This window comes from Medicago truncatula, chromosome 7, assembly GCF_003473485.1.
Source record: "Medicago truncatula cultivar Jemalong A17 chromosome 7, MtrunA17r5.0-ANR, whole genome shotgun sequence".
Lineage (NCBI taxonomy): Eukaryota > Viridiplantae > Streptophyta > Magnoliopsida > Fabales > Fabaceae > Medicago > Medicago truncatula.
Window position 1 is genome coordinate 40,788,824 of NC_053048.1, and position 27,107 is coordinate 40,815,930.

The window sequence follows — 27,107 nt, forward strand, 5'->3', positions numbered from 1 at the left end:
ACGCATGATTTTAGTGTCATTAGAATCCAATACCAACATTGTACCTAAAAAAATGAATCCAATACCATCATGCGTATGAAACTTTCAACCAATTCTTTTATCTTTTCTAACTTAGGCTATACGAAAGGGATGATTTATAGGTGAAATATCGTTATTCATCGGTGGATTGATGTTTTAATCGACTGTCTTTATTAATTACAAATAACCAATATAATACATATGTTGATATATACCGTAGTAGATGATTCACTCGATCTAATCTTTCAATGTGATGAAACTGCAAAAGTAAAAGAGAAGAATATGCTACTCGAGTCATGAAGCATTATTGAATTAAGACAACAAATGAATCAAATACCTCTTTTGATTCAATGAATATGACATATGAAATACAACCAATGACTCTTTGATTCATTGAATATGATATATTGTCAAAATACTCTAACCAAATTCTATGTTCAAGTTCAATATTTATGTAAAACAAAAACACTTAAGGTGGTGTATTTGATTTGTTAAAAGGTACTCCAAAGAATTCTAAATGTTAACTAAGCACATGAATATGAATATCATATTCAAGAACATGAATATGAAGAATATGAATGCTATTCGTGGAAATAATTCATGGGAATATCATTTTAACGAAGGTAATTTTGCAATTTCAGAACTTTCAGGTTCAGATTAATATAAGTTTTTTTAAAATAGTCGGTAAGTATCAACTACAGCAGGTATTTTACTGTTTTCAGTGATGTTAACCACTTTTTTTTTTCTTTCCTCAAAAAAAGAAAATGATGTTAACCACTTGAATACTTCACCATATCTTCAACTTTAATCTTAACCTGAACTTTTGCATCAAAATTAATTTCCTTTGAATATTATTGATTTTAACAAGGGTGTATGTTTCTCTATTAACCAATCATTATCGTTCATTTTCCCTAAAAAAAATCATTATCTTTCATCTAAAATAATTTTATTATAGGAAAATGTTAACATGTGTCCCAAGGGCACATATTAAGAAGCACCACATCAAAATATTCATCTTTAAAAGTCATGCATTCAATTTTTTAAAAATCAAAATATTGTATTTTCATCTATCTCCCAAATACACTAAAGTCACAAAATAGTAAGATACCAATCCATATCCTGAACTTTGGGGGTACCGTTTCAAGCTAAAGTTGTGACTCGTGAGTGGCATTGAACAAAAAGGCTAGTAGGCAGTAGCTTATTCATATATCAACTCCACCACCAGATAGAAAATTCTAAATATGATTTTGCAAGACATCAATAAGTTTTCATCCAATCACAAAAAATCGTTCATATAAGTTCAAGAGATAAACAATCACTCCAGGCATGTTCATGGTCCAAAACATGAACACTTATTTCAAAGGTAAGATAATGTCTTCTGTCTAAGAGTTAAGGTTCTTTTCTACTTTAAACAAACCTCAACAATTTCTCTTGAAACCATTGCATGAATAAATACTTTTTAATACACCATACAGACACTAGCCAGCAACAAAAATACCAACATCCTATTTTCCTCTGGCAATTGATACCACTCTACACATATACAGCCAACCTCAGGACTGGAGGAAAGCATAACTTTGAGCATGGTGTCATCTAGAGGTGAATAACATTAGCTGCTAATGGTTTTCCTCATAGGCAGCTTCATGGAAACGAGTTCATATACACCCTAATAAGTACACTGTGATGTTTCAGAAAAAATTGTAAAGGCCCTGATAGGTACTTTTTTTCAAACAGTGGTCAACACTGATGAAGATCTCAAGTACCTCTATGATGTCAAAAGCCAGCCTGCTACCCAGCATTTAGACAATAGGCAAAAAAAGGGGAAGGAGGGGTGTTTAAGGATACAAATGAACCCTATCCAAATTTATATATCTAATAATGTACATCATTATACAACATCAGAGAAAATCCTCAGCCTACAGCAATTTCCAAGAGGAACAAGCTACAAAGATTTTGCCGCAATGTTGACTGATTGTCTTTGAACAGAGCTCACTGCCCATAAAATCCAATGCCAGGTGGCCTGTAAAATCCTCCTGGTGATGACTGCTGTTGCTGCTGCGCTGGTTGAGTGCTAGGCATTGATAACCCTGTTACAGCATGTGGAGGAAAAGGAGGTGGAGGTGGAGGTGGTAGATTATTTGATACGTATCCGTAAGGAATTCCTCCATCCATGAAACCAGTTGATTGGACATACTGAGGGGGAAGGGGTGCTGAAGCAAATGCAGCTTGTAATTGATTAGCTTGAGACATGATTTGCATGTTGTTTGACGGTGCAACCTGTGGATTTGTTAACGATGGTTGCTGTATAGTGGTGAAAAAGGAAGAGCTCGCCATATCAGAACTATTAACATCAGAAACAGGTGACGATTTTTCAATTTTCTGTCTTTTTTCTGGGTTGAAAATAGGTAATCCTGATGAAAATCCCTTGGAGGCAGCTTCTTCAGCCGCTAGAGAAGAAAGAACAGATGCAAGCATCTGGGCAGACGATGAAGAGCCAGCGAGCTTTGCAGCAACAGCTGCCGCTGCCTTCTTATTATCTTCCTCAGAAGTTTGGAAAGGAGAAAATGACATGGAAGGTTGTGCACAAGTAGGCTGAGAAGTGGTTCCGTTTAGTTGAACTGATGGATGTGTGGCTTCTGTTGTTTGGTTAAGCCACTTCCTGATACCAGCTGTTTTCTCAATCTGGCCTCGTACAATCTTCACAATATTAAAACCATCAATTTATGTTAAACATGTAAAAATAATTGATAACAGTGACAAATCTAGGAACTTTATGGGGGGCAACAATAATTGGTGACAGATATAGGAACTTTAAATAATGAGGACAATACTCAAATGTATAAATTTCTAACACTAAAGGCAATATCATTTTGGAAAGCATGAAATACACTAAAAAAAAATACATTGAATGATTTTCTCATTTTCAATATTATAAAAAATCTCTATATATAAGTAAGGAAACAATCGTTTAATAACTCATCTTTCATAATTTGCATCTGATTATTGATGATATTCATGAGAAAATTATTTCAATTGTTCCAATTGCACAACTGGTAAGGTCAAAGATAACTAAATGCAAATACAACAACATATATACAAAAAAGAATTATCTCCACAAAGTATATAAAAGATCACTAATCCATCTCAAGCCTGAAAGTATATTGCCATAAAATGAAATTGTTTCCAACCTAACTATATAGTAATCATATATGAATCAGAGCGTGAGGGGGTGTGTTAAGAATCCCACATCGGTTAGGAGTTGGCCTGACAATTTGTTTATAAGTGGGGGCAATCCTCACCTCACAAGCCGGTTTTGTGGGGTTGTGTTAGGCCCAACCACGATTTCTAATATGGTATTAGAGCCTCTTCACGATTCTTTGGGCCACCTGTTATCAGGTTTCCATTATCGGGCCACCCGTCATTTATGTTCACGCTTCAGATGTGCAATCCTGAGCGTGAGGGGGTGTGTTAAGAGTCCCACATCAGTTAGAAGTTGGCCTGACAATTTGTTTATAAGTGGGGGCAATCCTCACTTCACAAGCCGGTTTTGTGGGGTTGTGTTAGGCCCAATCACGATTTCTAAGAAATATATATATTATTGAAACTTGTTGAAATTGGGCCTAACTCATCCTTATAAAACCAACTTGTAAGGTGAGGAGTGTCTCTCTGTATAAACTCTTATCAAGAGTCGGGACTTGGGTTTTTCCCAATAAAACATCTGTATAGTAAGTATTGAAAACTTCATGGGGCATTTGCCCCCAATACAAAACTTGATACATTTAACCATCAAATAATATGCAGGATCTGGGAAGTTCCCCCTATCATCATACCTATCAACTCGTGTAATGAAATAATGTCATCACTGTTAAGAATAAGGACGTCTCTTGCTAAGTTACTATCATCTACCCTGCTTGGGACCTGTGGCTTTGTCAATATTTAACACTTTCTTCAATTTCAAAACTCAAACTTAGGTGTTGGCAGTGAGGATGAACCCATTCACTGCCTAAGGGATTGTGTTTTCAGTTTTACGACTCTTAGATTTTCAGCTTGAGCCTAACTCAACCCCAAAAGCTAGCTGGAGAAGTGAGGACTACTGTGGTCATATATCTACTCGATATGAGAACTCAACACACACCCTCAAGTTTAGGACTAGACATATGAAGTGTAGAGAAGTGGACATCTCTAGTGTGGACAACTAAGGGTGACACAGTAGACTCCGATAGCATCTTAAAATTTGGATGTGAGCCTATCCCAACTCCAAAAGTTAGCATAAGTGGCGAGAATTTCTCAAACCTTATAATTACGTTGGTCCTATCTTTAGCCAATCTGGGATCTCAATTCTGAACAGTGACAAACCAGTGGATTACGATCTTTGGCTTGTGAACCAATCAAGGCAACCCCCTGCTCTACATCAAAACATCCTGGTCGATATGGAAGTGGTGGATGAAGTAAAATGAGGCATCAATCTGCTTCTCGCCAGAACATTTCAGTATACAGATGGATTCATATAGCTCCAACATCCACTTGACTTGGGTCATTGTCCTTTAGTCTTGCACCCACCTACCGATAGTTTGTCAAACTCATAACAGATGGGACTTAATTTATAATCAGAATGTTCATCATATGGGTTTTGGCTGTCACATCCTGATATGGAAAGTGGCTGCATGGATCATCTCAGTTCATGGACCAAGGGTCGAGCTCATGGCCATTAAAGCAAGTTTACAATCTGCTTGGAAACTAACTGTAGGAGATAATCTAAGATTTGAAAATGATTCGAGAAGATAAACTAAGATATTTAAACATAATTTCTTCAAAAAAAAAAAAAAAAAAAAAAGGATATTTAAACATAGTATCGAAGATATCTTGAGATATTTCATATATTCTAGGAGCTACCCAATTTCTTTGTAATGATTATATTCCTGATCATATCATTTTTTTGTGACTACTTGTCCATCTTAACATTTATATTTCTGCATCACTAAGTTGATAATTAAACAAAAATTCCCTTTTATTCTGGGGAAATCATTGCTTCACCTTTTAGAAGAAAAGCAAGATAATTGGAAGGGGAAAAAAATCATGCACTTTACTAGTCAATCATGATGGAATTTTTGAAGATACTCATACCATAATAAGAGGCAAGAAACCATTAAATAAATTATAATTAGAAAAAAGGAACAGTGTTACATCAATAGAGAGGACAGAGACGGAGATTTCACTTACTAGCAACTGAGCGCGAACATGCTCTTGCTTTGATTCCTGAAAAGATTTAAATTAGTATGCAGTTGTCAATTTCAAATTCCAAACAATTATATTCCTAGAAACAACCGTACATGTTCCTGCAGTGCATCTTTAAGCTGAGAAAGCAAAGAAGCCCTGGCAGCCTCGGCATGTTCGAGTTGCTCCATATAATGCTTAAGCTCCTTTTCCCGCTCTTGCAAGTTATTCACCAAAGTGGATCCCAGCTGGTTCCCTAATGTCGATCCAACCAATGTCAGAGTAACAAATGTTACTAAATTTATTCATTAATTATTTAATTATTTCGCTATACCAACAACAACCAAGCCTTATCCCACTTGGTGGGGTTGGCTACATGGATCAAATTACGCCATAATGTTCTATCAATATTTCGATCCAACTTATTAATCAATTACTTCACTATGGCAATAAAAAATAGATGAAAGTTATGCTTTATTGTTTGAAATAGAGAAGAGTTAGCAAGTGAAAGTTGGCCATGCAGGCCTTCAAATGCCCGAAAAAGTAAGGGAAGTGCAAGTAGCTTTTGACTGGGAATAATGATATTGACAACACACCCAGGAACAAATCCATAATCATAATCCATTGCTTCCCACCGTCAGTTCCTTAAGAGAATAACAATTTCACACACTGACTATGCTCCAAAAAGCCACACTATCTATCAGGTAGACTACTTTAAATGGAAATTCTATATTTTACACCCAGCCCATATAAGAATCATGTTTCTACATCACCCAGTTCGGCTCAAAAGAGTGACCTGCCTATCCACGACAAAAGTGGACAAACCCCAGATGCTAAAAGGTCAGGCAGATAATTCGAAGACGTTATACATAAGATTAACAAGTGTCTTGTCACAGTTAGCTGTTATGTGACCCATGCTACATCTTTGTCCACAAATAGTTCAACACCAGTTAACAAGTCTCCACTCATGAATCTAGATAGTTCATTTTAGCTGTGTTTGTTGCTTTGGGCCTACAACCATACATCTTTCAATGTGAGCACATCTGGAAGGCATGCCAAAACTGATTTATACAGGTTTTAGATAGCTGAGATTTAATAGCTGCCAGGGTAGCATGAAACAAAACATGGAAAATGATGGGGAAAAATATAGTGAACGAAAAGCTTGAATTTTCACTTGTTAAGACGGTGACAATGAGGACTCATAGTTCTTTTGTTCGTTCTTATTTGTAATTGTAGGCATCACTCCTCTACTAGCAAATTATGTGCAAATCTAGCTGAGATACTAATAAACTTATTTTTGCACTATAAGTGAGAAACTTTTCTTTGGAACAATCTTTTCACAGTTATCACTAAACAATGAGCATGTCTCACTACTCTAGTGCAGTTTTATTAGATGGTCTAAGATAAAGAGTTATGAAAGAACCAGGGAGACTAAATATTATTTGGTGAGTATGTCTCACTACTCCAATGCAGTTCTTTGGTGCACCTATAGGAATGGAAAACTTGCATCTTTATAGGTGTCTTTTGTCCCTAAATTTGTGGAGGAAAGTTAAATTTGTAGCTTCTCTTTGGCGTCCGCTCATGACTGCTTCAGGTGAGTTGATATATCAAACATGCCTAGAAATAGGAAGTCTGTCCAAATGGCATTGAGAACATAGGATGGGAAAGTGGCATGTGGTTTACATCCCCCAGAGAGAGGAGGCTACGGTATGGGCAAGTGAAAGATCAGATGGGCCCAAGGTGTTGTGGCTGTAGATCAGCAGACGACGCTCCAACTGGCGGTGGGTTAGCCAGGAAATGAGGAAAATGTGTCACATGATAGTCAGGGGTGGCACAGAAGATGGTGGCGGTTTCCAGACAAATGCAAACAAAACAACTTACGTGCACTGTGAAGAGGTAAGGTAGCAATGAAGGCTGCTTAAGATGGCTGCAATCAAGGAGGGTAGGTTTTCTGAGGTAGAAGCAAAGCCCCCAGATTGGGATCTCGGATACCAGGTGGGAAATTAGAAAAAAACTGAATGTTGGTGGTAAATTGAAAAGTACAAGCACTAATGAGATTACATATTATAGGCTAAACCTAACAACACATAATTAGGTAAAATGGGAATGAAATCTGTCTCAATAATTGCATATACAAATGAAATATGTACAAAGAATATTTTATTCCTGATTAGTGCCAGTTACATATTTACAACAGTAAGATACCCACGAGTAATCATGAGAACAAAAACCAAGCAAAACATAGGCATGTTCCTTTCATGAGAATCAATAATGCCAAGGAATATCTTTTCCAATAATTTTCTGACTAATATTATTTATATTTCCAAATTAGTGTGAGTTATGATGCTATCTAATTTAATCAATTTCCATAATCAAAATAAAATGTTTGCATCTGTCAAGTACGTAGCAGGAAGAATAGATCAAGGCCTTTCAGCAATCTTCTTACCTTGAGCGAATGTATTTTCAACATCTTCCAAGAGCTTAACCACATCATGTACACCAGCATTACACTTATTTAAGGCAGCTTCCTCGTTAAGATGTTCATCAAGAACAGAGTGAAATGCTGTCAGTATTTTTTCTGGCAAACTCCCAACAGCCAATTTCTGCAATGAAGATGACCAAGAAAGGACACACCTCAAAATCAGACATATCAAAACAACAAGGCAACAGACCAACATCAGACAATGCTGCGCTGCAACTGGCTTACTATTCTCACTGAGTGGGCATCCCTCTTCACTATCTTGATAGGATCTGAACCTTTTCCATTGTTTGCAGAGAATGGAAGGGGATTCTTACTCATCACTTCATCCTTAAGACCCTGACTTCGCGACCCAAAAACCTTCCTCTCCTCCCATATGTCAATCTGGACAAATCAACAGAAGAGACTGTTACCAATCCAATCCAACACCATAACCCCAAAAAAAATCAACCCAAAAGGAAAGAAAAAGAAAAGAAAAGGTCAGGTCAGGTTAACAAAAATTAATTAGCAAGACCAATGGCATAAGATAAAAAAGCTCAGAAAGCACAAGTGACATATGGCTGTAGCTGATAAAAAGGGATTATCTACAGACCAGTCAAGTGTTATCCAACTAAATGAGCTTCGTTGCAAAAAAGAATTCTTTAATGCATCCTTTTTCTTTGGCAGTAGCATATAAAGATGATATGTGCTGCTGTCAAATTGATTCAAGCGCGCAAAAATTAGAAGCAACAGAAATCCACTAAAATTTGTTATGGCCAAGCCATCACTCTCTGACAGGTTGATGGTAACAAATACAATTATGATATGTGCCTGGATGTCCAACATCAAACTTTGGCTTAAGGCCATCTCACCATGAAAGATTGTATCCAAAGCCAACTATTCTTGATAGACTTAAGATCAATGCCTGTCACCAAATCTACTATTCACCCTTCCTTAAAGGAGATCTTACGTGCTCACAAGACGTGTGAGATTGTTTTGGAGCATATAAGGCCCTTTATATAACTGACCCTCGTTACTCAACACATATGGGCTTTGGAAAAATCACTTGCCCCTTGTCACCCTGTTGCAACAGACCTTTTCGTGTTGGCTTTGTATGGATGTTGGCTTTTTATGGGTTACCTGCAGAGTATTCATCACTTCATGATCACGTTATAGGTTCTCCTATTAAACGCAGTTTGAAGACTGTGTGATCTGGATTGTTGCTTGTACCAGCCAAATCATCTTCAAACATGGATGTCTCGCTGGTTCCTCTGTCTTGGTTTCTTAGAGGAGTAATCATAGTTGACCCTACAAGCAAGTAAAATCTTGTCCTAAGTGGGACCATTGCCACAAAGTCAGACATGCCAAGCAAGTAAAATCTTGTCCTAAGTGTGACCGTTGCCACAAAGTCAGACATGCTATTGACGAGTTACACACCATAGACAATCACCCTCCTCAAACAACCAACATTGAAAATACTGTACCAACTACTCTCTGTGACTCCCTTACATTGGCATCTACTCCTCAAACACCCCAAGAATCTTTATTTATCACCTCAAATTTTTAACTGATTTTGGAAACATTACTCTGATTTTAAAGTGTTTGGTGCCAGTTCAGTTACACACAATAATTCCTCCGATGATGTTTCTCGATCCACATATCTTTCTAAATATATGGTGGATCATATTACATACTACATGCCACCTTCACACAGACTAATGGGTGACTCACGTCACATTTATACAAGTGTTCTCTCAGATTTGAAAATAAGAAATTGAAAAAAGTAATAATGATTATGATGAAATTTTTATTATAAATACAAATCAATAATATATTATTGTAATTGTTACTGATGGAACTTCAAGGAAAAATGAAATTCCAGCAAAAGATTTCCTCACCTAGAATTAAGACTTTTGCTTAATGTATGATGCGCATGTTAGTCTACGCCGATGATAAAATCCTTAAACAATGGGGGAAATGCCCAAAACAAAGCAGAGAAAAGGAGATATCACCCAAGTCAGGCACCGACAATGCTAAAGCATTACAGTATAAGCATAGCATGATCACATTGACTACACTACTTGCATGAAACTTGATTCGCAGAACTTATAACAAATGAATATAAGACTTACAAGTCTGTTCACTGCTTTCCTTCCTTGTACATCACCACTTTCATAAACATGTCTGAGAGCTGCTGGAAGAACTTTCCAAAATTCATTGACAAACTCACTACCTTTCCGCCTACTATTTTGCAAGATGTCATTGGCCAAGTTTAAAAAAGAGACACGCTGCTCTTTCTGGGATGCATTGAACAATTTATCCCATATTTCAACGATATCCTTTGCTCTCTTCTGGTGAGGAATGCACCAACGGGACAATGCTAAATGAGTACTTAAGAAATACATATAAACCAATTTCACTACTAAATAACCACAACGAGGGACGGAAGAACAATATAAAGTGAGATGTCAATGTAATACTTATTATTTCAAAGCAGAAATCAAATCAATATGCAAAACGATGTTACTCCTTAAAAATTATTTAACCATGCAGAAAATCAAGTATAATGCCGCTTTCCTTTGCCAACATTATAAAATGTAACTATCTTATTGGTGACTCTGGTACAGAAATGTACCAAAACAATAACCACATGATTCTGATGCAAAATGCTACTTTCAACAGGGGGGGGGGGGGGGGGGGATGACAAACAAGCCAACTACAATATTGGACCAATAGCCTGAATGCCGGGGGATTTCGACCGCGCTCCTATAAAGTAGAAACAGACAGCGATTTGCAGAGCAAGAGCAAAAAACAGTAGCTAAAAAAATATCTGTATCCCGCCATAGGGAATGTGAAGGAAGGACAAAGATACACTATATAAAATCTTCATATATTAGCAAACAATTGAATTATGAATGAATCATGCCATAGAAAATTTTACTCGCATGAATGATCTATTGGCATCTTGATAATGCAGAAATAACTAAAATGGTAATTGTCATTGAAAACGGAAACAACTTAAAAAGAAGGATTAGTGCTGGATACATTCAATGCTTTGTTGTGAATTGTTGAGTTTCAACAACTTCTCTGCTAACATCTGTCCGTCAAATATGTCATCGCTCATGCTGCTTTTTGACAAGTTTATAGATCGTAAAGATTTCCTATAGTTCATATGAATGAGACATAAATTAAATGAGGGATTTGATCCATAGCTTGAAACAAAACTGCATTAAAATCAAGTAAATCAATCATAAAGGTAAGCCTATCTGCTTCATACATTTCATCCATCCATGTAACAAGACCTATTGATATATCACAACAAAAAGGGCAGGAAGTATGGATACAACAACAACAGCAACAACAACCAAGCCTAATCCCACTAAGTGGGGTCGGCTACATGGATCAAATGACGCCATAGTGTTCTATCATGAACCATATTTGGATCCAACTCATTGATCTCTAAATAAAATATTATTGATAAATTATACACAAATTTAAAAAATCATAAATAAATACAAATTCAACAAAATTCCATAAATATACTAAAGTAATCATAATTTTTTTGAAAAAAGCACAGGATTAGAACAAAGTGAAGCAGCTTTTTGTTTAATTTAGTAGCAAAGTACAGAACTCAACAAGCAAAGTTTTTTTACATAGATAGACTATTACCCTCTCACCGTGACTCCCTTCTATGCTTTCTAGTTTCTGACGTACATCATATCGAAACAAATAGGCCCAATCCTCAAAAAATAGTATTTTAATTCAGAAAAACAGAAGTTGAAATGCATATACAAATTGTTGGTTCGTGCTAGATGGAGTAAAAAAGACAGAAAAATCTATCCCACTTTCCGCTAAAAAACTGTTTTACTCTATCAACCTCAATGACAAGAAATGCTCCTAGAAAATAACTGTTTCCTACCCGATGATTGTCCCAAGTCTAGAAGCCTAGCATGAGAATCAATCTATTCTCTTATTTACCTACGAAATACTTATAGAGTCTATTTTGATAACAGCTTATTTGGAGCTTATAGCACAATGATAATCGCTTATAAGTTGAAAACAACTTATGAACAATGTCTATGAATATGTATTTTTCATGGCAAAAAAATAATATAAAGTTAAATTGTTTTCATAAGCTATCTTAGAGAACTTGCGAAAATAAGTTGAAAACAACTTATGAACAATGTCATAAGTTATTTTCATAAGTTCTTCCAAGTAGTCTCACAATACATATGTCAGTAGATAAGCTCAAATAAGTCAATTCAAACAGACTCGTAGATTTTTCTGCAAAGAGTTGTGATCATTTCTTTGGCATTTTAATCAATCTCACCAATTCTAATATAAAAAATACATATTCAGAGTAATCGTGTTGTGCCGAACGAATAATCAGACAGACATTTACCGCGTGATCACAGAGGTGCATAAAAAAAAAACATGTAACAAAAATGTTGTAATCAACAACAAACAGCAAGCAAGATGCCACAAACAAATCATCCAAAAAACATATCCACAGCTATAAGGTTAAAATATTACTTAATAATAAAATACCAACATATATATAAATTCAATTGATCCTAAAAAACACCATCACCTTTTTCAGGATTCAATAAAAAAAAAATCAGGGAAAAAACAAATAGTTCTTAATCTTAAATGAAAGCAATGGAACTCGTTATGGTGATGGATGGATTATCATAAGCTCAATATCCAAATTTCAAATACCAAGAAAAAAAATAAAGTTAAATAAATTGACAATGGATGGATAGATCGAAAGACTTACGACGAGGCGGTGAAGGGAGGAGTGAAGATCAACCACCGCTGTGCACGACCGCCGTCGCCGTAGCAGAGAGAGGAGGAGGATCCCAACTTGTATCAAAAAATTAAAAATAAAATATTGTATTTTTTTTTCTCAGTTATAAAAAAAACTATTATATTACATCTATCCTTAATTTTTTTTTGAAAGAACATCTATCCTATCCTTAATTATAAGTGATTTTTACGTTAAAAAAAATTATAAGACCTTTTGAAAATATTTTTAGTCCATTTCTATAAGATTATTTGCTATTTTCAACTATGTTAGTTATTTTTTTACACTCATACCGTAATTATTACCGTCTCTTATCGCTATTATAAACAAATATTCGCTTTTATATTTATTTGATGAATGGTGTATCAGATATAATAGACCAAATACATAATTTATTAAATGAATTTAAAAAGTAAATTTTTACTAATAATAAAGACTGAAGAAAACGTTAGGGTTTGTGTTATGTGAGTACCTGACCTCCTGTTTTACACATACATATGAATCATAACAGTTACAAATAATATCAGTCACTATTTAATCATAATACCTTAACAAAAAATATGACCAAAATGATATTAATAAATAAAGTTAGAGGACCCACATAACATAAACTCTAACGTTTATTTGAATAAAACTAACAAAAAGGACTAAATGCAGTAACGGAGATAAACTTAGAGGACCGAAATAAATCAATTTTTAGTCAGAGGACTAATCATATACCAATTAAATAGTTAGAGGACCAAAAAGATAATTTAGTCAAAGAAATATATTCTTAAAAATTATGTATTTTACTTTTTGAAACTTAAATAAATGTTGTTTTTAATGTTAACTTTGTCATTTCTTTCCATTTTTAGCTGTTTAACTAGTCACAGGACACCGGCTAATATGTCCCATGATGAAATTGTAAAAACAAGAGTAATTACAAACAACTTTAATACAAAAGATCAATTTTCTTTATTTCCGTGATTATGATAAAAGGATCTCATATATTTAAGGAAGAATTAGTATACAAATATCAACTTTCTTAATTCTTGTAATAGTATGTTAATGTAAATGTGGGGGTCAATTTATAATTTTTTGGAAATTTATTGAGGTTAATTTGAAATTTTTGGAAAATATGACGACCTAAATGCAAAATTTGAAAAATTATAACTAATTTTTTTTTTAAATTCTTAACTTTTATGTGTTATTTGAAATCTTTAAATTTAACATAAACTAGATACTTCATAAATTTCCATCATTAAAATTCTCCAAATTATCATTCAAATGATGAAATTCACAAAAAACATTTGAATTTTCTCAAAAATTACATCACCTCAAAATATTCTTCTATCCAAACACACTCTAAGGTGGAGCGATACTACGAGAGAGAAGCCTTTGTCAAACTTTTAGGATGCTTAATGGATCATTCTAATTATTATCAAGCTTCCTAAGGAGTTTTTGAATAAGTTGATGATCAATTCAATAAGCTTTTTTATCAATGATATTGTTAAATTGTATAACCGTGCTATGAACAAAATTAAAGAAAATAATATAAAAAAACTAAAAATGTAAAAAATATATACAAGTGTAAGGTTAATTTAAGAAAACAAATATATATTTAACTTATGACTCTACTAAAAATATAAAAAAGCTCATTCAAACATATTAATTACATCATCTGAAAATATATAATAATTCAATATATGAAAATATATAATAATTACATCATTTGAAAATATATAATAATTAAATATGACATTAACCTTCTTTAAAAAAATCATGACATTAACTAATTGACCATTAAAAATTAAAATATGAAGTTAAATTATGAAATAAAAGTGATTAAATTAAATGATTTTGTTTCAAGAACAAGAAAAATTATAAATAAAATACATAAAAAGAGTTTAGAAGTCCTAACTCAATTCACAAATGCCGAAATTGTAAGGTTGGACGTTATGATATGGATTCGAACCTAGAATCTCAAAGTTGTATGTGAGTTTAACTTTAGTAGTTTATAACTTAAGACAAAAAAAAATACATAAAAAAAAAAAAAAGGATAAATATAGATTTTAATTTTCAACCCGACGGGTCCCGCTCTACTTAACGTAAAAATTAGGTTAAACAGGTTGATCCGAGGATCCAAGCCACTTTGCAATCACTATATATATATATAGCTTGTTTTAAACTCCCTCGCAAAACTCACTCTTTTCATCATTCAATATTTTTTTTTTTTTTGCATGTCACTTTTATTCTGGCATCACGTTTGATTGCTTTATCGCGAAATCTCAATTTCTTCGCTTTCCCCTCATCAATCAGTGCCAAAGGTAAACCCTAGAAATCCCCTTTTTTATTCCGCCTAGCTTCTCTTAGTTTTTTCCCTAATTTTTTTCAATGCTTGTAGATGAATACGCTATGGTAGTTGATCGTGAAGAATTGGAATGTCGTGGCATGGATCATGAAGATGAAGAAGAAGACGAGGGTATGGATGGACTTTTAATTTGATTGATTTCGACTTTATGGATTGGTATACTTATTTGTTTGTTCTTAGTAGTTGTTGTGTTTTGGGGATTTTTTTTCTTCAGAAAATTAGGGTTTTCTTATTTGATGCTGTGCTGATATTCCTTTTTCTCTCATTTCAGAAGGGAAAAATGAATATGAAAAGGATGGATTTGTAGTTGATGACATTGAAGAAGAAGAAGAAGAGGAGCAGGAAAGGGACCAAGAAGAGCGTCAGAAGAAGAACAAAAAAAGGACAACAAAGGAGGAGTATGTCCTTGACGATGATGATTACGAGTTGCTGGAGGACAATAATATCAATGTTCACCGTCCAAAGACCAAAAAGTTCAAGCGACTCAAGAAGGGTTCCGATAATGAGGAACAAGAGTTTTCCGGAAGTGGGCGAACTGCTGATGATGAAGGTATGTGCCAATTGTGGTTTGTGTTCTTGGTTTGTAATTTTTCTCCAAAGAACGACTATAAGAAATAATTTGATTTGAATATGTTGCTTAATTTTTTAATATGAAATTACTTAAACAAATTTAGCATTAAATTTATTTTGAAATGCATTGTTGAAATTGTATGCTGAAAAATACATCAAAAAACAAACATGCTTTTTAGGAACCCATCTTCAAGACATTGCTGAAGAGGAGGAGGATGCTTACACTGGAGATGAAATGGCCGACTTCATTGTGGATGAAGAAGAAGTTGATCAGAACGGAGCCCCTGTGAGGTATTTTAAATGCACACTTTGTTCTTTTTATCATTAAGAATATTATTATTTGATCTGATGTTCTGTTACTGCAATTCTATTCAGGAATAAGAAGCCGAAGTGTGTAAAAAGGCCTATCTCTTCCTCAGCTTTAGCAGAAGCCCAAGAAATAATTGGAAATGTCGATGAGTTGCTCGAGGCTCGCAATCAAACTCGAGAAAAGAATGATAATAGAGAGACTAGGCTTGAAGATGAATTTGAGCCTATTGTTCTTTCTGAGAAATACATGACAGAGAGGGATGGCAGGATTAGGGAGCTCGATATTCCAGAGAGAATGCAGGTCTTCTGAGATTTCTGTGAAATAAGATGAATATTTCCTAATTAATTAGGTGCATTCTTGTATGATGACTTATTTTTTTCCTTGTAGATATCGGAGGAGAGTACTGGTGCTCATTCACTGGATGGAAGTAGTATAGATGAAGAGAGTCAGTGGATAGTTAAACAACTTAAACATGGGGCAATCCCTTGGATTCGCAAGAAAGATTCCAGTTCCCAAAATAAAGAGGAGCTACCAATTGACCAGGATGATATTGCCAGATTTTTGGAACTGCACCACCACCACGTGCAAAAATTAGATGTCAGTAGTATTATCTGATCCCTGAGATTTGCATCTGTAGTTTACATTACCCTTATTTTCCTAATATGGAGTTTTTTTGTCTTTTAGATTCCTTTAATTGCCATGTATCGGAAGGAGAAGTGTTCAAGCTTATTGAAAGACCTAGAGCAACCTGAAGCTGGTGATGATAATTGGGATAAAAATATCAAGACTCCTATTCTAAAATGGCACAAGGTCTGTTATGACTTATTTTTGTGCCTTTTATTTTGTTAATTTATTGTTTAATAGCGATAACATCTAAAAACTCTGCAAATTGATCTCCTGTGCATTGTTTAGATACTTTGGGCTCTACAGGACCTGGACAGGAAGTGGTTGCTTCTTCAGAAGCGGAAGAGTGCCCTTCAGTTATACTACAATAATCGGTTTGAAGAAGAGTCTCATTGTGTATATGATGAGAAAAGACTAAACTTGAATAGGCTATTATTTGAATCAGTTATGAGATCATTGAAGGAGGCAGAATCAGAGAGGGAGGTTGACGATGTTGACTCCAAGTTCAACTTACATTTTCCACCAGGTGAAGCTGGTGTTGATGGACAGTACAAAAGGCCAAAAAGGAAGTCAATGTATAGCACTTTCAGTAAGGCAGGTCTGTGGGAGGTTGCAAGCAGATTTGGGTGTAGTTCTGAGCAACTCGGATTATGTCTATCTCTAGTTCAGCTGGTAAGTACGCTTGAATTTAAAACTGCTCTTTGTTTTGACCATCAACTGAAGGTTTTGTATTGTCTGCCCTCTTCTACAGCAAGAGTTGGAAGATCCAAAAGAAACACCAGAAGAGGTGGCTTCTAACTTCACTTGTGCTATGTACGATACTCTCGAAGAAGCACTTAAATGTGCTAGGCACATGGTATGTATCTGTAACTTTGTTCATAATCATTAAAATGTGTCCTTTGTTTGATTATATGGTTATTTTGTTCCACGCAGCTGTTGAGATAAGTTGTGAGTCTAGCATAAAGAAATATGTCCGGAGCTACTTTATTGGTGTCAACCTCTCCAACTGCCGATGGAAATATAACCATAGATTCGTTACATCAGTTTTCTGGGCTGAAGTGGCTGCGAGAGAAGCCCTTGTCTAAATTTGAGGATGCCCAATGGCTCCTTATACAGAAGGCAGAAGAGGAAAAACTCATTCAAGTCACTATCAAGCTTCCTGAAGAGTATCTTAATAAGTTGACAGAACAATTCAGTGAGCTTTATATTAGTGAGTGTTAGCAGATCTGCTCAACTGTGGAATGAACAGAGGAAGCTGATACTGCACGATGCATTTTTTCGATTTCTTTTACCATCAATGGAAAAAGAAGCAAGAGGCATCTTAGGAAACAAAGCAAAGCATTGGGTACGTATGGAATATGGGAAAGCCTTCTGGAATAAGGTTTCTGTCAGGCCTTATCAACAGAAGGAAAATGATCATAGTTCGGATGATGAAGCTGCTACTAGGGTTATGGCCTGCTCTTGGGGCCCTGGAAATCCACAAACAACTTTTGTTATGTTAGATTCATCAGGAGAAGTTCAAGATGTGCTATACACTGGGTCACTTACTTTAAAATCGCAGAATCCCAATGACCAACAAAGGAAGAAGAATGACCAAGAACGTGTATTGAAGTTTATAACCGATCACCAACCGCATGTTATTGTTTTAGGAGCAGCTAACTTGTCTTGCACTAGTGTAGAAAAGTCAAATGATATTATCGGTCATTATTAGAATATATTATGCCATTATTAGTCATGATAAGACATTATTTGTCATTATGTTTATTGTAATTCCTTTTTATATATAAACAGTCTTGGACTGAAGAAATAAAATAAGAAAGAATCATTCCTCTAAACTCTTATATGATTTCTTATATGTTTTTCATTATGGTATCAGAGCCTTATGGTTCGATTAGGGTTAGCAGCTTGCAAATAGTTAACTGCAAGTCTTAATCTTTTGCGATCCCTCAAAATCGCAATTTTTTTCGTCTCTCTAATGGCTCATCACAATCCATGGAAGACGACAACAACCATTCCTGACCTGACGCTGAAAACAGCTTTTATGACCACCACAAGTAGCGGCGGTCCAACTCAAGAATCAGAAACGGCAAACAATGGTAGCGGCCCCATACCGATTGTCACCAACAACAACGGCAGCACCACTACTGGTAGCGGTGGTTCTGGTGGAGGTGGCCCTGGTGGTGGTGGCGGCCCTGGCGGTGGCAGTTTTGGCGGCGGCGGTCCTTATGGCAACAATGATGGTTATTCTAATATCCTCAAGTTTGAAGTTCAGCGCCTTGATGGAAAAAATTACATGGAGTGGTCCCAAACCGTAAGACTAATATTAGACGGTAAGGGAAAACTTGGCTTCATCACAGGGGAAATCCAAATGCCTTCAACAACAGATCCGAATTACAGATTTTGGAAGTCTGAGAATTCAACAATTATTGCTTGGCTGCTGAGCACTATGGAGTCAACAATTAAGAAGCCCTATATGTTCTTGCCAACCGCAAAGAATGTTTGGGATGCTGTCAAAGCCACATATTCTGATATTCAGAATTCTTCTCGAATTTTTGATCTCAAATCACGATTGTGGCAAGCCAAACAGAGTGACAGGGATGTGACCACTTATTATAATGAGTTAATGGCGTTATGGCAGGAATTAGATTTATGCTATGATGATAATTGGAGGTGCACTGAAGACAGTGTTTTGTTTCTCAAGAGACAAGAGAATGACCGAGTATTTGTGTTATTGGCTGGTCTTAATAATTGTCTTGATGAAGTCCGAGGCAGAATACTTGGAAGAATCCCATTACCAACACTTCAGGAAACTTTCTCAGAAGTTAGAAGAGAAGAAGCTCGACAAAGTGTTATGATGGGTAAGTCGGCTTCTATTACCGAAAGCTCAGCTTTGGTTACCAAGGGTAATGAAGAAGGAAAAAGAGATGGAAAGAAACCATTCTGCGACCATTGTAACCGTCAATGGCACACCCGTGATACATGCTGGAAGCTTCATGGTAAACCTCCAAACTGGAAGAAAAAGGGAGGAAAGGAAGGTCGTGCTCTCCAGGCAACTACTTCTGATCAGGAGCATCAATCTTCTTCAAGTTCATTTCCTTTCACCAAGGAACAATTAGACCAACTGTACAAGATGTTTGGGTCTCAAACTCCTTCTTGCTCTATAGCTCAGATAGGTAATTTCCCCAATACTGCTCTTGTTAGTGTCAAACCCAGTCCCACTTGGATTATTGATTCGGGTGCTACGGATCATATGACTGGGGAGTCGAGTTTGTTTGCGTCTTATAGTCCATGTGCAGGTAACCACAAAATTAAAATTGCAGATGGCTCTCTTTCAGCCATTGCAGGGAAAGGTTCTGTCATTCTGTCACCTTTGTTAACCTTGAAAAATGTCTTACATGTTCCTAAATTGTCATATAATCTATTATCAGTTACCAAGTTAACAGAGGACACAAACTGTCAAGCTAACTTTTTTCATTCTCATTGTATATTTAAGGATTTGAACACGGGGAAGATGATTGGCAGTGCTAAAAAGAGTGGAGGACTCTACTACCTTGACAATGGACCCGACTTCAAGGATCAACCTCAACAAATAAGTACCTGCTTTGAATCTAGCTTTGTTCTTTCTAATAATGATGACATTATGTTATGGCATTTAAGGCTAGGACATCCTAGTTTTTCGTATTTGAAACACTTGTTCCCTAAATTATTTTCTAAGAAGGATCCTACTTTATTTCACTGTGAAACTTGTGAATTTGCTAAACATCATCGTTCATCTTTTTCTACACAACCATATAAACATTCAAAGCCTTTTGCAGTTATTCACAGTGATGTTTGGGGTCCTAATAAAATAAGCACTTTGTCAAATAAAAAATGGTTTATAACTTTTATCGATGATCATACTAGAATTTGTTGGGTTTATTTGTTAAAAGAAAAATCAGAAGTTGGACAAACTGTTAAAAACTTCTATAAAATGGTGCAGACCCAATATCAAACAAATGTTCAAGTCTTCAGAAGTGACAATGGTACAGAATATTTTAATATGGTTTTGTCCGATTTTTTCCATGAAAATGGGGTTATTCATCAAAGTTCTTGTGTTAATACACCCCAACAAAATGGAATCGCAGAGAGAAAAAATAGGCACCTTCTAGAGGTTGCAAGAGCTTTACTCTTTACTAACAAGGTTTCAAAATATTTGTGGGGTGATGCTGTTTTGACTGCTTCATATTTAATTAATCGTATGCCGTCTAAAGTTTTAGATTTCAAAACCCCTCTTGATATTTTCAAAAAATATTTTCCTCTGACACGCGTGTCTGCCGAATTACCACTAAAAGTTTTTGGTTGCACTGCTTTTGTTCATGAACATAAACATATCGGCAAACTCGAGCCACGAGCAATCAAATGTGTTTTTATTGGTTACTCTCCAACTCAAAAGGGGTATAAGTGTTTTGACCCAAAAACAAAAAAAGTTTTTGTAACCATGGATGTTACTTTTGTTGAGAATCAATCCTTTTTTGATAACATTCATCTTCAAGGGGGGGACTTGAAGGAAGATTCTTTTTTTGACAATATTATTACTATAAGTGATGTAGTGCTGTCACAAAATTCTGAGACTAACATTGGTGCACCAAAAGAAAATGCCCAAGAATCGATAATGGAACTCAATCCGCTTGTGAATGAGGTACCTACGAATTCTGGGGCAACATTTTCAAATCAAAACCATAATGAACAAATTCTTGATATCGATAGTAATGAGGAAGAGCCTGAAATGCCACAACAAAATGACTCAAATAAAGAAACAAAAAACAGGTTCAATAGCAGTGATCCTATTTGGAAGGGAAATGTCTATGAAAGAAGGGACCATAAAAGGGGAGATGAAGGACCCATTCTCCAGCCCTGCCAAGAATCTGAACCAAGAAATGATCCTAATCATCATCCAAATCCTGGTAAGTCTTCTATTCCTAAGTGTCGTGGTAAGTCTTCTTCTATTACTACAAGTGATGATCCTGATTTACATATACCTATAGCAATTAGGAAACCGGTTAGATCATGTACCAAACATCCGATGGCTAAATTTGTGTCATACTCAAATTTGTCTTCTTCATTTGCTGCGTTTACCTCTCAGTTGTCTACTGTAGAAATTCCCAAAAATGTACAGGAGGCTCTAAAAATTCCAAAGTGGAAGGAAGCTGTTCTAGAGGAGATGAGAGCTCTTGAAAAGAATAAAACTTGGAAAATCATGACTTTACCTGCAGGGAAAAATACCGTCGGCTGTAAGTGGGTCTTTACGGTAAAGTATAACTCTGACAACACAGTTGAAAGATACAAGGCACGCTTGGTTGCTAAAGGATTTACTCAGGCATATGGCATAGACTACTCAGAGACTTTTGCTCCTGTTGCCAAATTAAACACTGTCAGAGTTCTCTTGTCCTTGGCAGTGAATTTAGATTGGCCTCTTAACCAACTTGATGTAAAAAATGCTTTTCTCAATGGTGATTTGCAGGAAGAAGTTTACATGGATAGTCCTCCGGGCTTTGAGGACAAGTTTGGGTTAAATGTGTGTAAATTGCAAAAGTCTTTATATGGTCTCAAGCAATCTCCAAGGGCTTGGTTCGAAAAATTCACTTGGTCTGTTAAAAAACAAGGATATATGCAGGCTCAATCAGATCATACCTTATTCATGCGATTTTCCAATGATGGTAAGATTGCCATTCTAATTGTTTATGTGGATGATATCATTCTCACAGGAGATGACATAGTTGAGATGGATAGATTGAAGAAAAATTTGGCAAAAGAGTTTGAGATAAAGGACTTAGGTGCACTTAAATACTTTCTCGGTATGGAGGTTGCGCGTTCAAGAAAGGGAATTGTAGTTTCTCAGAGAAAATACATCCTAGACCTCTTGGAGGAAACTGGGATGAGTGGGTGTAGACCAGCAGATACTCCTATGGAACTAAATGCAAAACTCTGGGAGAAAGGTAATGTTCCTGTTGACATTGGACGATACCAGAGATTAGTTGGTAAGCTTATTTATTTAGCTCACACGAGACCTGATATTGCTTTCTCCGTGAGTGTTGTCAGCCAATTCATGCATTCTCCCTATGAAGAACATCTGGAGGCAGTTTACCGAATCTTAAGGTACCTGAAATCCAACCCCGGAAAAGGCTTGTACTTCAAGAAAACCAATGACAGAGATGTCTCTATATTTACAGATGCAGATTGGGCAGGATCAGTTATTGACAGGAAATCCACTACTGGATATTGCGCCTATGTCTGGGGAAATCTAGTTACTTGGAGAAGTAAGAAACAAGGTGTTGTTGCTCGGAGTAGTGCGGAAGCCGAATTTAGAGCCATGGCTCAAGGAATCTGCGAGCTATTGTGGATTCAGAAACTGTTGGAAGAACTAAAGTTGAAAATTGACTTACCCTTAAAATTATTCTGTGACAGCAAAGCAGCAATAAGTATAGCTCATAACCCGGTGCAACATGACAGAACCAAGCACATTGAGATTGACCGCCACTTCATAAAAGAGAAAATTGTTTCTGGAACTATTTGCCTACCGTATGTGACTTCAAATGAGCAAACTGCTGATATCCTGACAAAGAGCTTGGCAAGGCCTAATTTTGAGCGACTTATAGTCAAGTTGGGCATGACAAATATTTATGCACCAACTTGAGGGGGGGTGTAGAAAAGTCAAATGATATTATCGGTCATTATTAGAATATATTATGCCATTATTAGTCATGATAAGACATTATTTGTCATTATGTTTATTGTAATTCCTTTTTATATATAAACAGTCTTGGACTGAAGAAATAAAATAAGAAAGAATCATTCCTCTAAACTCTTATATGATTTCTTATATGTTTTTCATTAAGGAAGAAATATATGAGGTTGATATCTTGGTTTTATGTTCACATTTATATTTTGGAGAATTTTGTGATGCAATACCATGTTAATTTCCGTTTATTTCTTTTCCAATTTCAATCACCTTACCATAAACGGAAATGATATTGATAAGTTGTCAGTCTTATTCCAATTTTCATCTCCATTCTATTCTGTCCCCTCCAATCTAATGTTTCACTCAGTCTTAACTACTATACTTAACAAACCTGAATATTCCAAGCACTCTGTTTCAACGTCCGAAATGGCGAAACATCATACACGACCAAATACAATTCTATATTGATTTTTGAAATGATTTATTTGGGTTAGTAAGAGTTGGTCTAAATTTATTTGATGAATAAAATCTGTACATGTTTTACTTTTTGCTGTGTAACATGAGATGGATTTTTGCTGATATTGTATTGTGGTTCTCATCTGTTTGTTTTCTCTTCTTCGATAAGGTTATTTTTAAGATGGTCGAGGAAAACCCTGGAGATGTTGGCCATGAAATGGATGGGCTCAGCGTTGTGTATGGAGATGAAGCCCTGCCTCGTCTTTATGAAAATTCTCGAATTTCCTCTGAACAACTTCCTTCACAGAAGCTTGGTAAATATTTGTGTTGGGTGTATGCTGCCCCTCTTTAATGAATCCTGTAACTTGTCCTATTTTTGTTGCTTTGACAGGTATAGTGAGGCGGGCTGTTGCTCTTGGTCGATATCTCCAGAACCCATTGGCGATGGTCGCAACATTATGTGGGCCCAGAAAGGAAATATTATCATGGAAACTGAGCCCTTTGGAGAGTTTTCTCAACCCGGATGATAAATTTGGGATGATTGAGCAGGTTATGGTAGATGTCACCAATCAGGCTGGATTAGACATTAATTTAGCAATAAGCCATGAATGGTTATTTGCTCCGTTACAATTTATTTCGGGGCTTGGTCCATGGAAGGCTGCTTCCTTGCAGAGATCGCTGGTTAGAGCTGGCGCAATTTTTACCCGGAAGGATTTTTTGACAGAACATAAACTTGGTAACAAGGTGTTTCTCAATGCCGTTGGTTTCTTGCGTGTCCGGCGAAGTGGATTGGCTGCTAGCAGCAGCCAATTTATTGATTTCCTTGATGATACACGCATTCATCCAGAATCATATATTCTTGCACAGGAGTTGGCCAGAGCTGTGTATGAGGAGGATGACACAGCTGATGCAAATGACGACGACGATGCACTAGAGATGGCCATAGAACATGCGAGAGATCGACCTAGTTATTTGAAAAACCTGGATGTTGAAGAATATGCTCGTGACAACCGTCGTCAAGACAAAATTGAAACTTTCTATGATATAAAAAGAGAATTGATTCAAAGTTTTGAGGATTGGCGAAAGCAATATGAAGAACCAAGTCAGGATGAGGAATTCTATATGATTTCAGGTGAGACTGAAGAGACTCTTGCTGAAGGTAAAATGGTCCAAGTTACAGTTTGCCGAGTGCAAGCCCAGAAAGCAATATGTGGGCTTGAATCGGGAATGACCGGAATCCTTATGAAAGAAGACTATACTGATGAATGGAGAGATCTAAATGAGTTGTCTGATAGGCTACATGAAGGTGATCTGCTCACCTGTAAAATCAAGTCAATCCAAAAGAACAGGTATCAAGTCCTCCTTGTTTGTAAAGATAGTGAAATGAGAAGTGATCGGTTACAGAACAACCAGGACCTTGATCCCAATTACCATGAAGACCAGAGCTCCTTACTGAGGGAGCAAGACAAAACTCGGAAAGAAAAGGAGGGTGCAAAGAAGCATTTCAAGCAAAGGATGATTGTTCATCCACGTTTTCAGAACATAACTGCAGATGAAGCAATGGAGGTTTGCTTTTTAGTAACTTTATGTTATACCTTGCATTGTATTGAGCTTTTTTCAGAATCATAATATTTTCCATAATTGTGAATTTTTCTTAATTGTATACAAATTTCAACCTGTCGTGCAAGATAGCACTGCATCTTTGGTTACAAAAAATTTATTTGACTGATAATTGACTCCTAAACTTTAATGGGTAGAGTCACCTTTGTAACGTAATACTCTTTGGATACTTACAACAGATTGGTAATTTCAGTAATATTGGTTTGGATGTAACCACTTTCAATAGATTTACGAAATTTAGAGGAAGATGCATAAAGATGCCACCCGGGGCTGTTGCCGTTATTTCCCTAGATATATATGACCGTGCAACGTCAACAGGAGGCCTTCCTTGTTGTCTCCTTAGTAATTATTCTTCTATAACGAATGCTAGTAATACATTTTTTTGACATGTTTCTTGCAATAGGAATTCATGTGTCACATTTAATAAGATGGGCCCTGCTCTCTATTTGGTCAGACTTGGTACATATCTGGTTAGGAACCTACATTGATTTTATCCAATAGTATGAAGTAGGTTGAAAAGAGTATTTGCTAGCACTACCCTTCTTTCTGTCATTCTCACTTATTTTGTGATTTTTCTTCTCTCGAATATTGGTAATTAGATGCCCTGCTTGTTTGAAATCCTGATGGGCTTGACAAAATCACAGGTGGTTTGCCAAACTTACTGTGAAACCGAACATACACGTCGTAGATATGAATACATCATTTGTATTTCTAGTTCCTAAAGTTGATGTATGTTCTTGGTTGAGAGCTATAATTAATATATTAATGATCATGGTTAATAAAAAAAAATTAGGAAAAACATTATACAATAGTAGGATTTGATCTCTAAAACACTACTTTCTAAGAAGCATATACTAGTTACAAGGAAAAGGGGTAAGTCGGATTTTTGTTTTAGTGAACGGTCATGTGCATGCTTAACTATACCTTTGTCTTTATGCAGTTCTTGTCGGACAAGGGTCCTGGTGAAAGTATTTTCCATCCTAGTTCTCATGGTCCTTCATACCTTACTTTGACTCTTAAAATTCATGATGGAGTATATGCCCACAAGGAAATAGTTGAAGGTGGGAAGGAACACAAGGACATTACAAGCTTACTTCGAATTGGAAAAACACTAAAAATTGGAGAAGACACTTTTGAGGATTTAGACGAGGTAAGGTACTTTCCTGCCTTTCTGGATACCTTTTTTGTGACACTATGATTTACTCTTTTCTATTCATATTGCTTAGGTTATGGACCGATATTTGGATCCCTTGGTGACTCGCTTAAAGACTATGTTAAATTATCGCAAGTTCCGGACAGGTACAAAAAGAGAAGTCGATGAACTTCTGAAGTCAGAAAAGGGATTGCATCCCATGCAGATAGTGTACAGTTTTGGGGTCTCACATGAGCATCCTGGCGGATTTATATTGACTTACATAAGAAGTACAAATCCACATCATGAGTATGTTGGTCTTGACACCAAAGGATTCAGATTCCGCAATAGGATGTTTGAAGATATTGACCAACTTGTGGCATATTTTCAGAGGCACTGTTAAGATAGTTAGAAAACTCCATTGACGAAGCTTGAAGAAGGTTCAGAGGAGTGAGATGCAGAAAACTGATTTTTGTAATTGAAATTGATATTTTGTCATTGATATTGAATGAATGATGATTACAAGTATATATAATACTTAAGCTGGTGTGACAACTATCCTAACTAATTGTCCACATCTCTCTAAAGCAAAGCAAGATTAGTTTAGGGAAAACTAAATCTAATTACAATTATCTTTATAATTAATTTACTACTAATTTGAAAAAAACTAGTGTTTATTTTTTTGAGGTGAAAATTTTAGTATTATTAGTTCAACAATAATACTCTTTTAATCTACCAACTATTTTTTGGTGGACAAAACTAAATATAAAAAGCATGCAGGATACACATAAGCCAAAAAAGTTTATAAACATGTAAATGTTTTACCTCTCTTT

The 27,107-nt window shown here is 35.8% G+C and overlaps 2 protein-coding genes across 3 annotated transcripts; one reads left to right on the forward strand and one right to left on the reverse strand.

The window, feature by feature from the left end:
- Positions 1–1,263: 1,263 nt before the first annotated feature.
- LOC11435944 (regulation of nuclear pre-mRNA domain-containing protein 1A) lies at positions 1,264–12,614 on the reverse strand. Of its 2 annotated transcripts, XM_024770412.2 has the most exons (8): positions 12,468–12,614; positions 10,736–10,851; positions 9,823–10,070; positions 7,940–8,095; positions 7,679–7,835; positions 5,349–5,488; positions 5,239–5,274; positions 1,264–2,715 (listed from the first exon to the last, which is right to left on the reverse strand). In XM_024770412.2, exons 2-8 carry the CDS (start codon positions 10,812–10,814, stop codon positions 2,008–2,010), a joined length of 1,524 nt encoding a protein of 507 aa, XP_024626180.1. In that variant the 5' UTR covers positions 10,815–10,851; positions 12,468–12,614; the 3' UTR covers positions 1,264–2,007. The 2 variants fall into 2 exon arrangements, with proteins under 2 accessions (XP_024626180.1, XP_003624786.3); XM_003624738.4 differs by lacking the exon at positions 12,468–12,614 and having other exon boundaries at positions 10,736–10,868.
- A 2,062-nt stretch (positions 12,615–14,676) lies between these two features.
- LOC11426983 (transcription elongation factor SPT6 homolog) lies at positions 14,677–26,834 on the forward strand. Its single transcript, XM_039827995.1, is given in 18 exon segments — positions 14,677–14,800; positions 14,878–14,955; positions 15,116–15,459; positions 15,545–15,705; positions 15,790–16,024; positions 16,112–16,321; positions 16,409–16,534; positions 16,637–17,020; positions 17,100–17,208; positions 17,282–17,333; positions 17,335–17,556; positions 17,558–18,021; positions 18,244–18,251; positions 23,224–23,238; positions 23,692–23,836; positions 23,914–25,088; positions 26,083–26,292; positions 26,369–26,834. Coding segments are annotated over 17 exon segments (4,236 nt in total). The 5' UTR covers positions 14,677–14,800; positions 14,878–14,888; the 3' UTR covers positions 26,678–26,834.
- The last annotated feature ends 273 nt before the right edge of the window (positions 26,835–27,107 follow it).